The sequence below is a fragment of the Fundulus heteroclitus genome, unplaced genomic scaffold (assembly GCF_011125445.2).
Source record: "Fundulus heteroclitus isolate FHET01 unplaced genomic scaffold, MU-UCD_Fhet_4.1 scaffold_64, whole genome shotgun sequence".
NCBI lineage: Eukaryota > Metazoa > Chordata > Actinopteri > Cyprinodontiformes > Fundulidae > Fundulus > Fundulus heteroclitus.
In genome coordinates this window covers 1,134,760-1,148,221 of record NW_023397077.1, presented here as the reverse complement: position 1 = coordinate 1,148,221, position 13,462 = coordinate 1,134,760, and the positions used below count along the sequence as shown (strand labels likewise).

The 13,462-nt window shown below is 40.8% G+C and overlaps 1 protein-coding gene across 9 annotated transcripts in view; it reads left to right on the top strand.

The window, feature by feature from the left end:
- Positions 1 to 11,257, top strand: part of syk (spleen tyrosine kinase) — a 150,345-nt gene extending 139,088 nt beyond the window's left edge. For all 9 annotated transcript variants that reach the window (XM_036133575.1, XM_036133574.1, XM_036133572.1 and 6 more), the window contains 4 exons: positions 4,167 to 4,356; positions 9,711 to 9,851; positions 10,279 to 10,391; positions 10,489 to 11,257. In XM_036133575.1, coding sequence (XP_035989468.1) covers positions 4,167 to 4,356; positions 9,711 to 9,851; positions 10,279 to 10,391; positions 10,489 to 10,561 — 517 coding nt within the window. In that variant the 3' untranslated portion in view covers positions 10,562 to 11,257. The remainder of the gene's footprint in view (positions 1 to 4,166; positions 4,357 to 9,710; positions 9,852 to 10,278; positions 10,392 to 10,488) is intronic.
- Positions 11,258 to 13,462: the final 2,205 nt, after the last annotated feature.

The following is a 13,462-nucleotide window of genomic DNA, read 5'->3' as shown; positions in this document are numbered from 1 at the left end:
CAACGAGTTCTTGACGTATTTTTCTTCTTTAGATAACGTATCACAAGATCGTTTTAAGAGTAAGCTGATGGTTGATGGTATCAGATTGCCAGATCCACACAGCAAAAGCCTGAAGGGACGGAGCGAGTCTGTGAAATGCTGGCCAAGTGTTCCGTACCGCGACATACAGCTGCCTTATAAACACGGCAGGCCAGTACAGACGAGAGAGCATGGAAGCCCCTGAAACCACTGGACGGCTACAATTATTTTATATCAGGAAAAAGGCTCCAGCAACCCCCGCGACGCCATGAGGGATTAAGCTCGTCAGAAAATGGATGGATGGATGGATGTTCAGACATGTTTATGTAACATATGAAAGCAGAGTCGGACACAGATAGCGCCTCAGCAGAGAGGAAGACCCACCACCGGTAGGTTAAAAAAAACATTGTTCACTAAGGATTATTTTGGTGTTTTTGTCTTTTTAATCCTTTTCACAGACTCATGCCAGAGGGTTTGCATACATTGTACATGTAGGTATATTATTACGAAACCAACTTTTACGTCTTGACTTAAGTATATATCCTAATTTTTTATTTATATAGTTATTTATGTAGAACAATGACCAGCGCAAAATTAAATTGTATTTACCGGAGATGAAGTGTAGACTGCAAATTCTGTCGTAGTATGATGGCTCCAACAGTCGATTGGGATTGTCTGCCTGCGCTCTTTCCATTGAAAATATCCATTTCTTTCTTCGTCCTTCCTCCTTCGGTAAACGTACATCCAACGATTTGGAATGCCTCTGTGTGCAACCGGGAGCACAACAAGTCGTAGGCATTGTTTAGATTCCAAAAATAAACAAACTAAAAGTACGCTCTAATTCACCCGTTTTGTCATGGTAGTAGACGAGAACCATGACAAACTAGTGGGACCCGGATCTAGCGCAGATGTAGCTCGTGACGTCACGCACGTACTGGTCTATTGTGATAAGGTGCGGGGCAATTACCTTAATTATTGTAAGCAGTCAAATACTCTGCAGTGCCCCATCCACTGTGGTGCACAGAGTGGACGGGGCACTGCTCGATCTTGTAAATGAAAGAATCAGGTAGGCATTTTCAGGGATCAAAGATTTCCTGGCCAATGAGGGTTGGCTAATATGCCGCTTTAGACTTTAAGCATTACATTCTGTTATAACCAACAGGGGACAGTGGCTACACCCCCCCATGAACTTTTTTGCAGTGGTTGGGTGGGTGAGGGGATTCTTTGTCATTTGGGGAAACCTCTAATTCCTCCTGGTCTCACAGCCTCAGGATGCATAGCCTCAAGCAGACACATTTCAGGAGGTTTTCCTCTGAGTTAAAACTGCAGTCAAGTTCACTTTTTTAACAATTTCTTTTAATGTGGATAACATCTGTGCATTTTCACATTTAATAAATTGCTGTCTGTGAATTTTGTTTCACAGTTTCTTTGCTTTTTCTCCATGGTTGCCATTACATCATTAAAAAAACTGATCAGCTACCTTATTTTTAATACACATCAACATTCATGAGCTGCTTTGCATTTGACCATTTAGTATCAATATAGAGAGTAGAATGATGAGGCAGCATATACCTGTTAAAGCAGCTTTGCTGTTCTTGCATGCCATGATATTTTCTCATTTATCTTATTGTGTTACTGTATGGGGTCAAGCCTCCCAGACAACAGTTAAACCTATTTTATCACTATACAAACAAGCATTGAAAATTATGGATCAGAAACCAACTAGGTGGCATCACTGTTTGATTGTACAGAAATATAAGCTTTTAGATTTTGATAGTTTTATTAAGTTTTCTTTTCTTAAGATGATTTTTAAATGCACAAACAATATAGCTCCAGCCGTACTCTGTCCTTTTGTGACAAAAATAAATACACGGAGAGTTAACACTAGGAGAGCAGCGGGTGGCAACTGTATAGCAGAGGGGCGCAAAACCACTTTTAGACAGTCAAGTTTCTCAGTGATAGGGATCCGTCTTTGGAATGATTTACCAACGGAAATAAAAATAGAAACTGACCTGAAAACATTTAATAGAAAGGTGAAACATTGGCTGAAAGAAAATCAAATATGTGGACATTGAGTCATTATGATTATGTTGGATGTGAGGTGTTGTTTTGTGTAATGTTGTTAGGATTGTGTAAAATGTTAATGGTTGTCTTTTATAATGTATTTTATATATGATTGTGCAATGTGAGCTACGTTTTAGGAAAATGTATTTTATAAAGGCCTGACTGGGGACTGGGGTTGCAAATTAGCCTATAGGCTAGAAAGCTTTCATGCAACACATTTACACATTTTGTTATGGCTCTGCCTATTACAATTATGAATGTAATAATGTGCGCTGCATTGTCCCTGACAAATAAACTAATAAAAAATAAAATAAAAACAAAACATGAGGCGGAACCTGGGATAGAAACTTTCAGGTACAGCTGTGATCTATAAAGGAAAATTGTGTGCTGGTGTCCCTGTGCATTGTTTTATAAATCTTTTTGATATGCCATTTTAATTTTTTAGGTGTATGTACACTTTAAGTATGGATCCTACACAGTTTTATAATTGAGACCCCTGAACTTTTAAAATTAGAATCTTTTTAAACACTTGAATATCACTAAAAGGTCTTTGATTTGTTCTGTGTACTCTAGCAATCATTCAGAAGGTAAACACTGTCACAATAATTTGTGTTCATTCTGTCCTTAAAAACAAACCTCAAACTTTGTTTGGAACAAGATAACTGATGTTGACATTAGTTGCCACTAATGTAGAGCTGTAAATTTTCCTGTGGATACTTGCGCACCAGTTTCTGATTTTAGCTGAACAATTAGCATTCTTGTAAGATAAAGGTATAGTGGATGATTTTTTTTAGCTTCAAGTTCCAGGGTGAATCATCTTATCTATAGGTGGTCCCACATCCAAATCCTTGTGATGTGCTCATCTAACACCAATGTGCGTACTTGTTCTTTCATAGCTTCCGCTTGCTGCACATACACAAACACCTCTAGTGTTTATGTATTCAGTGAGCTTTGATTTCATTTGTTCATTGCAGCTCCACTGCTCTCACATATACTTTAAAAATAGCTGAAAGTGTAATGAATCTAGGAATTGAACCAGATATTCAGCCAGACACAGAGAAGAAGTTGAGAAAGTTTATTTGGCAGAATGTACAAAACAAAGGATGAGACAGAATCAAACTGAGACTGGCTTCGGGTGAGTCCAGAGGGGAAACAGAAGGGATGCACTGCTGGTAGCAGACACAGACCTGGAAACGTGTCCAAGGGTGATGCAGAGTTTCAGTGGTAGTCCAGACTGGGGAAACCAAGGGAACAGTCCACACAGAGTCCGGGTAACTGGCAACTGAGAGGCACAGGGTTTAGCAGGCTCGGCAACTTGCGGCTTGGGTCGGGCTCACAGGCAGGCAGTCCAGGAAAAAACAGAATCTGAGGTCCAGCAACAGATTAGAACCGATTACCAGGCAGGCAAAACAGGAACAGACAGAGGTCAGGCTGGCTCGGTAACGAGCAGAAATGAAGCAGAAACAGGGTCGGAAACAGGCTGGCAGACAGAGTAAAGGATTGCTGGAAGCTCACACCGTGCAGATGGAGACATTCTGGCAGAGGAGGCAGGCTTAAGTAGTCAGGAGAACAAAGGTGAGCAGAGTGAGTTAATCAGACAGAACAGGTGGATGTCATCAGGGGAAGGGAGGTGACAAAAAGAGGAAACAAGCTGACAGAAAATAAGTAGAAGGGACCAGAAACCAATATAGAACCCCAAACTAACCAAGAATTCAAATCATTACAGAGAGTTGCAAAAAACAAACTGTCTTACAAGTTTATGAGAAGAAGAGGGAGGCCTCACTAGAAACTGGGGAGGGGAAGAGCAGGTAGGATGCTCTTGTGTAGGCACAGTTATTCAAAAACTCACTTGAAAGTTTGTAATCTACATCAATTGTCCACTATACCTTTAACTTTCAGTACGTCAGATTCTAACTGAAAACCATATGTGCTTCAACTTAGGAGTGTAATGAATTTTGTTTTTCATCCTTTTTCCTTTTGTTATCCCTTATTATCTGTTTTATTTTGGATTTCTTAAAGAATGAGTAAAAATAATTTGAGATTTGTCTACTATTAAACTTTGGCTAACTATCGATTTTCCTCAGAAACACGTCGGTAAAGAACATCACAGAGCTGGTTCATCAGGTGTCTATGGGAATGAAATACCTAGAGGAGCATAACTTTGTTCACAGAGACCTTGCTGCCAGAAATGTTCTGCTGGTCACACAACACTATGCAAAGATCAGTGACTTTGGCCTCTCTAAAGCTGTTGCAGAAGAACAAAACTACTACAAGGTAAAATGCTGAAAAGGAGCATTTGTAAATTTGCTCAAAGTCATGTTAGCCCAGGTCCGATTAAGGTCATGGATCCTTTGAATTTTTGAATGAACAAACAAATAAATTCACAATAGAACAGCTGAACACAAGTGACGGAAGAAACATGGGTGGGGTTGTAGGGTGGGTAGAGATAAAAGCTGCTTGAGGAAAACCTAAAATTTCCTGTCCTTTTTTAAATTAAACAAAGAAAACTCAACAAATGTTTTTTAATGTGTTAGTTTGAACTAAATTCCATAATTCCCAAACTAACCACAATAATAATATGTTCAGTTAGGATTTTATTAAACTTATGGCTGTAGTGTCTAGACATTTTGCACCCGGGCAGAAATCTGCAAGTTAAAAATCACTTTTTTATAATTAAAAATGTATATAATTTTGATCTAAATAATTTTTTTAAACTTCTGCTTAAAAATTAAACAAAGTAAGGCAAGGCAAGGGAAACTGGTATAGCACATGATAGTAACAAGGCAGTTCAAAGTGATTTACATGAATACAATTTCAACAAGAAAGAAATGTACTTTACAGGGGCATATTACAATCAGGTAAGGAAAAGTTGGACTGAGGATAAATTGAGCAAAATGTAATTTTTTAAACCCTTAAAAATTGTGTTCTCAGAGTCTCTAGGAATGCAAAAAAGGTAAATGCAACCTGAGCAGGTATACGTAGATAAATTTAGATTCTGTTTGGGTCATATTTTTCAAGCCGCACAGTTTCCTGTCTTCTATTGTCCTTTTTGAAAAACAGTGCCACAGTATTCGCTGTGGAACTGTTAAAAAAGGTCATAAACTTCTGGGTTACCAATTTTGCAAATCAGACATTTTTATTTCCTGCCATGATTTTGTAGACCAATCACAAGGATGCCAAAACTACAAGTGGATAAGTCAAAATGAAGGATTACTGGGTGTATTTTCTTTTTTTTTATAGTGTCCTATCTGGCAATGCGGCATTAAAAATTGTTGTCTTAATGCCAAAAACACCCCAACAGATTTTACTTTCACAAGTGGAGCCGTACAGCTTTCGCTATAGTGCTCCACTTGATTTATACATGTAAATAGCTTTATTATAATTTATGTAGGGAATATTTCATGTTATATGGACACTACAATAAGAAAGTAGAGGAGAAATACAGAGGAAAGAAAAAAAGGAGAAAAGGTGAAAGAAAGAGGAGATAAAAGGGAGAGAATGATAGAACATCACCAGTCCGCTTCTTCACCTGCAAAGAGAGATGTAAAAAGAACAGCACAAAGTATTACAGATACAATATAGTAACAATATAGTAGCGCCTTGATACCATCACTATATATATACAGTATATACAGTATTAAAGAATAAGACATGTATAAAGTGACAACTGAAGATAATAATAGGGGTTTTCTGTATGGAAGTGACTCTGTAAATACCTGAATCCAAGCACGTGTAAGTGTTTGTGAGAGTGCGCTTGTGTATGTAAAGTTTATCCAAAAGAGAAGTGCTCAATAGTGGTTATAAAGAGCCAAAGACCCCTCCTCCCCCCAGAGCCTCGAGGCAGATGGTGGAAGCAGAGAGCTGAAAACAACCACCGGGTTAATACAAAAATTTTAATTACAATTATCATTAACCGAATACAAATAAAATCATAATAAAGCTTTTAAAAGGCTCTTTTAAACACAAATGTCTTAAGGACTTTTTAAAAGACCTCCACGCTTTGTGAGGTTCTCAGGGTCTCTGGAAGGGCATTTCAGAGCTGAGGGCAACTGCCTGGAATGCCCGGTCTCCCATAGAGGAGAGTTTGGTCCTGGGTTGGTGAAGGCGGTATGAGGAGGTGTCGGAGCAGAGTTTTCGGGAGGTAGTGTGTGGGGTGAGTAACTTGCTGAGGAAGGCAAGGTAATCCAACCTGCAGGAGACAAAGGCATGGGCTAACCTCTCTGCATCTGGTTGCGAGAGGGAGTGGCAGAGTTTGGCAATGTTTTTGTGGTGGAGGAAGGAAACCTTGCAGAGGTGGCGGATGTGGGTGTCAAATGTGTGGTGCAAGTCCAGGCTGACTCCAAGATTTGTTGCAGAGGATGGCGGGGTAACCTCATGACCAAAAACAGGGAACTACGTGAGGATAACTGGGTTTGATTTGGGGCGCCAATGAGGATTGCTTCGGTTTTGCTACTGTTCAGCTGAAAAAAGTAGTCAGCCAATCAGGCCTTTATTTCCTCCGGTACATCCTGAAGTGAAGGTGGCAGAACTGATGGGAGTGTAGATTCCATTTTTATGCATAACTGTGTGTGATCTGTATACCAATGAAATGAAACCTTATGTTTATGGATGATATGACCAAGTGGGAGCATGTAGGTGGTGAAAAAGAACTCCACAACTGACTGTATGGGGTAGTGAATTTGACTGTCCTAGTGCCAAATGTTCAGTCCTGTCTGTGAGATATGACCGGAACCATTTCACTATGGGCTGACCGGAAACTGGATTGGAATTTCTCATAAAGGTTATGGATGTGAAGATGATTGTGGAATTGGGCTGCTATGACCTTTTCAAGGACTTTTGAGAGAAACGGCAAGTTTGAAAGGAGGAGACAAAGGCGTGGGCTAACTTCTCTGAACAGTAATCTGAACTGCCAAACAGCAGTTCAGATTACCCACCCTTTTTGGAGTCCTTGGAAGGGGTACTGGAGAGTGCCCCTTCTGGGAACTCCCTCGTTTTGCTGGGGGACTTCAACGCTCACGTGGGCAATGACAGTGGGTCAGACCTGGCAGGCCCAAACATATTGTGAGGGTTTGCTGGGAACGTCTGGCAGAGTCCCCCATTAGACATAGCTTTAACTCTCACCTCCGGAAGAGCTTTGAACACGTCCCGAGGGAGGCAGGGGACATTGAGTCCCAGTGGGCCATGTTCCGCGACATGGTCCCAGTGGACCATGTTCCGCGACATGCACCGACAATCTTGTCGGAGCATGTCGCGGCAGTAACCCTCGAACACACTGGTGGACACCAGTGGTGAGGGAAGCCGTCTAGCTGAAGAAGGAGTCCTACCGGGCTTTATTGACCTGTGGGACTCACTCTGAGTACCTTAAGGCTCTGGATGTTGTGGGGCTGTGTTGGTTAACGCGGCTCTGCAGCATCGTGTGGACATCGGGGGCAGTTCCCCTGGATTGGCAGACTGGGGTGGTGGTCCCTCTATTTAAAAAGGGAGACCGGAGAGTGTGTTCCAACTATAGAGGAATCACACTGTTAAGCCTCCCTGGTAAGGTCTATTCAGGGGTTCTGGAAAGGAGGGTCCGTCGGATAGTCGAATCTCAGATTCAGGAAGAGCAGTGTGGTTTTCGTCCTGGCCGTGGAACACTGGATCAGCTCTACACCCTCAGCAGGATCCTGGAAGGGGCAAGGGAGTTTGCTCAACCAGTCTACATGTGCTTTGTGGATCTGGAGAAGGCCATCGACCGTGTCCCTCGAGGGATCCTGTGGGGGGTACTCTGGGAGTATGGAGTACTGGGCCCTTTAATAAGGGCTGTCAGGACTCTGTATGACCGGTGTCAGAGTCTGGTCCGCATTGCCGGCAGTAAATCTGACTCGTTTCAGGTGAGAGTTGGACTCCGCCAAGGTTGCCCTTTGTCACCGATTCTGTTCATAACTTTTATGGACAGAATTTCTAGGCGCAGCCAAGGTGTTGAGGGGATCCGTTTCGGTGGCCTTAGGATTGCGTCTCTGCTATTCGCGGATGACGTGGTTCTAATGGCTTCATCAGGGCGTGATCTACAGCTCTCATTGGAGCGGTTCGCAGCCGAGTGCGAAGTGGCCGGGCTGAAGATCAGTGCCTCCAAATCCAAGACCATGGTCTTGAACCGGAAAAGGGTAGAGTGCCTTCTCCGGGTTGGGGAGGATGTGCTGTCCCTAGTGGAGGAGTTCAAGTATCTTGGGGTCTTGTTCACGAATGAGGGGAAGATGGAGCGGGAGGTCGACAGGCAGATTGGTGCGGCGTCTGCTGTGAAGCGGGCGCTGTACCGATCCGTTGTGGTGAAGAGAGAGCTGAGCCAAAAGGCGAAGCTCTCGATTTACCGGTCGATCTCCGTTCCTACCCTCATCTATGGTCACGAGCTTTGGGTCGTGACCGAAAGAACGAGATCCCGGATACAAGCGGCTGAAATGAGTTTTCTCCGTAGTGTGTCTGGGCTCTCCCTTAGAGATAGGGTGAGGAGCTCAGTCATCCGGGGAGGACTCACAGTAGAGCTGCTGCTCCTCCACGTTGAGAGGAGCCAGTTGAGGTGGCTCGGGCATCTGGTTAGGATGCCTCCCGAACGCCTCCCTGGTGAGGTGTTCTGGGCACGTACCACTGGGAGGAGGCCCAGGGGAAGACCCAGGACTGGAGGGACTATGTCTCTCGGCTGGCCTGGGAACGCCATGGGCTTCCCCCGGAGGAGCTGGCCCAAGTGGCTGGGGAGAGGGACATCTGGGCCTCCCTTCTGAAGCTGCTACCCCCGCGACCAGACCCCGGATAAGCGGAAGAAGATGGTTGGATGGATGGATGGCAAGTTTGAAATGGGTGTGTAATGCACTAGGGTCTCAGGGTCGAGCGAGGGCTTTTGCAGGTGGGGGTCAATGACTGTGGTTTTGAGAGCTGGAGGGACCTGACCAGAGTGTATTGACTGGTTAATGATTTCTGTGATTAATGGACTGATGGCTGTGATGTTTGAGCTTTGAGGGTTTTAATGATCCTGTCCACCTCTTTCTGAGTGACAGCTGAAAAAAACAGATATTGTGTTCAGTGGCTTTGGGAGAGTGGTGTTGGAGGGAGATGGGCAGTAGTGGAGTGGGCAGACCAAAATGATGCCACCTTCTTGGTGAAAAAGTCCTTAAACTCGTTGCATTGATCTGTACCAGAGTTGCCGTGTGTGTGTGTGTGTGTGTGTGTGTGTGTGTGTGTGTGCGTGCGTGCGTGTGTGCGTGTGTCTGTGTGTGTGTAGACACATACCATCTAAAAGGTACTTTACAAAGTCAATTTCAATCAAATCATCTAGACAGATTTGTAAAGATGTTTCCTTTCTAAAGAAACCCACCATGTGACTCCCAAATTATTGTCCAAAAGAAAACAAATCTTAGAAAAATGCCTGGCATTTGATTGAAAAGAAATATAAAACCAAGTGATCTACACAAGCATTGTTGTTGATACCAGACTACTTTACTGAGCTTACTTTATTCTTGCCAAACTTTACCTGCATGTGTGTACTTTTGTGGGCACTTCTTACAACACTATCCACAGGGGTCAAATTGAAAGTGCTGCCTCAAGTCTTAAAATAACCAAAACAACACAATACAACTAACATGTTTTTCCTGTTTCAGGCCAAGGGTCACGGAAAGTGGCCAGTAAAATGGTATGCTCCTGAATGCATAAACTACTTCAAATTTTCATCCAAAAGTGATGTGTGGAGCTTTGGTGTGCTCATGTGGGAGGCGTTTTCCTTTGGCCAGAAGCCATACAAGGTAACCAAATAAAATCAGGGCAACACAACACATCAACTCATATACTCACATGGAGTATTTGCTCATCATAATTTAGGGATTCAATGCAAATATCCTATTATGTGCTGGGCAATGTCAGAGGAATCCAATTGTATAGAGTCATTATAATCATTTGTTTTTGTTTTTATTCTCTTTAGTTTGAGGTTACATTGTTTTACATGCAAAGTTAAATAACTAGACCAAACCCCTGAAGAACATTAGTTTTTGTTTACATTTTTTCTTTGTTTTGATGTTTTCAAATTGTATATGATGCATAAAGCATGATCCTCATGGAGAGTTTGTAGTGGCATAATTAATACTCAGATGTTGTTTCAGAATTTTAATTAAAATACAGGTTATGCAAAGCATTTTAAAGCAGTCTCTTTTTATTATAAATCATTATTTACAGGGAATGAAAGGCAATGATGTCATGCAGATGATTGAGAGTGGAAAACGCATGGAGCCACCAGTGAACTGTCCAACAGAGATGTATGACCTCATGACGTCCTGTTGGACATATAAGTAAGGACCATGTCTCATTAACACTTAGATAAATAACATATACTCATTTTAGCATACATCTGTTTTGTTCAACTTATGCTATTTTCCTTTCTTCCAGAGTGGACCAAAGACCTGGATTTGCTGTCGTTGAGCCAAGACTGAGAGAATATTACTATGACATTGCGCAGTGATTCATTACATAGAAGATTCTAGGCTATGCAATGTTTTCATAAAGCAGATTTTTCATTTATAAGCAATGCATCACAAATGCCTTATGAAATAAAAAATATTGTTCTATATATGCTTGAAGCCAGGAATTTACTTAGTATTTTAGTGATGCTGTGGCTCTGTAAATGTGAATGGTTGTCCTTCACAATCAGCTGTAGTTATTCTAGCCCAAGATAATATCCTGAATCCTAAAATTGTCTCTGATTTATTCATTAATGTTGATGACACAGAAAATAACTACATAGGTTATGACTATTGCAGACTTAGAAGCATTGCATAAATGAGTTTAGCTTGGTAAATGTAGCTTTTAATTTTGTGACAAAAGAAGAAATGTGGCATAAATATTCATGATATTTATAAGATGGACAATTAAGCAAATATGACATATAATTCAACTAAAAATTTCCTGTTAGCATTTTTTGTGTAAATCTTTGTTACAAACAGCATCATTTATCAGTGCTTCCCTTTGAAAGCTTTGGAATGCAAATATATAACACTGTTTTATATTTATTACATGTCTTAAAGTTTTTTTTGTTGCAGTGTAACAGAAAGAAATTTCCCTTCAGTTTTGGTCTCATTAGGGTTTCTGTATTCATACTAATTAAATTATTGTACCTCAAGCTGCAAACAATATAAATAAATAGAAATTAAAAGAGTAATTGTTGTTGGGAAAATTAAAAAAGAATTTATGCGGTTCTTCAACCCTGATGGAGTAGGTTGCACTTGTTAGAAACAAAAAATAATAAATAAACAACAACAAATTATTTCAGAGCAGCCACCAAGGGCTATCAAAATGATCTTGTTAAAACAATGATCAGTCTATATTTGACTTCTTTTGGTTAGAAGTAATGCACTTGACAGAAGTGGTTTGAATAGAGTAATCACAAAACATATAATTGACAAGCTGGCTGTAAAGTCGAAAACTAAAAATATTGTTTTAGGGAGTTAATTCTGTTTTGCAGTTGTCAATAAAAAAAGAACATTACATTTTTTTTCAAACATATGAGGCACAGTGTGTGATTTGAAAGCTTGTAGACCACCAGTGAGCATGTGTGTACATCTTGTTCAGATGATGGAAAATGAATAAGGCCGTGAAAAGATTAGTGTCCGTATTCACAAAGAATCCTTAGACTAAAACTAACTCATATTTTCGATTTCTACTAGTACCAACTTGGGGTGCTTCATTTTGGTATATGTCACTTCTTAGGCCTTCCCGTTGGTAACGGTTACCTGGAACCAGTACTATTTCTGGTACTTGCCTTGTTGTGGTTCCTAGTGAAGCAAGTTGACTTGGAAGACATCACAACAACAGAAGACCGTCTCTGATTGGCTAATGGGTGTCACATTTTGCGTAATAACAGCAACTCGCCATATTTAAAAAACACTGCCACAACAGATACCGAATATCTATCTATCTATCTATATATATATATATATATATATATATATATATATACTGTTACGAATTGAACTCTTCTCTCAGGTTCTTTGTCTGAATAACGGGGTGTTCTCTAATGGTAGACTTCAATGACTTCTATAGTAATAAAAAGACTCTTGAAACAGAAACTTTACTTAAAATGAGGGATTAAGCGGTTCAGAAAATGGATGGACAACACAGAGACAAACAACCATTCACGCACACACTCACACCTAAGGACAATTTGGAGAAGCCAATTAACCTAACAGTCATGTTTTTGGTCTGTGGGAGGAAGCCAGAGTACCCGGAGAGAACCCACGCATGCACAGGGAGAACATGCAAACTCCATGCAGAAAGACCCAGGGGTGTACTCGAACCCAGGACCTTCTTGCTGCAAGGCAACAGCGCTACCCACTGCGCCACTGTCCATGACTTCCATAACTTACAAATTCAAGAGTACCAGCAGATTTTTTTTCCAGCGTTCTTTTTCCTGACTTCCTGATACCTGACTTGTTCTGCCTCTCGACCTCTGAGCCTACCTGACCTCCGCCCGATTCGACCGCCTGCCTGACCCCTATCTGCTCAGACTGCCTGTGTACCGGACCAGATCTGCTTCCTGACATCTGAAAAAGCAAGTGGTTGCGCACCTAAGAGCTTTACTAAGCCATGATTAGTCAAGAAGTGGGCAAAGCCTTGGGCAGAGACAGGAATTAGTTTAGTAAATCAGTTTAAGCTTGACTGTGCATCAAAACGAAAGGACTTCTAATTGAAAGCAGATGATACTTCTTATGTTCGAAATGTACTGCAATTCTAACCCTTTTTAATTGCACATTTTATTAATTTCTGTTGGCTTCAACAGTCAGTTTATCTACTCAATCTTGGATATTTTATAACTATATTTTATAAGTTTTAAACAAATCATTAAACTTTAAACTCATCCTGTGAACAGTAATCCACCATTACTCTTTAAGAACGTCTCCCCCTGTTAATTTAACTGCTTCATACAGCTTTAGATAAATATAGTCTGAGTCTTTAAATCTGTTGTATACACTTAACATTTGTTTTATTAATGATACACTCACAATATCAATATTAACTTTGTTTGATTCATTTATTAAGTATCCAGTTCTCAGCTCTCATGTGTCTAGTTTAAACCCTGCAGAAGGAAGAAAAAAATTAACCAGACAGTATTCAGACAGAGTGAATTCTTTTAAATTTTTATTTATTCATTAATATTATTATTTCTTCCTACAGGTCCTCTGAAGTTAGGCTGCTGTGGTCGGGAAAGTTAATCAACCAGTGATCTTTAATTTCTTAAATAATGTTTTAACGTTACATCTTGTCCCAGCAAATTAAACATGGCAATAAATTAAAAGCTTTGTCCGAACCTAGAATCATAATTTTCATTTCATTATCAATCGCTGTCTGTCGAGAATATTGGATAAGT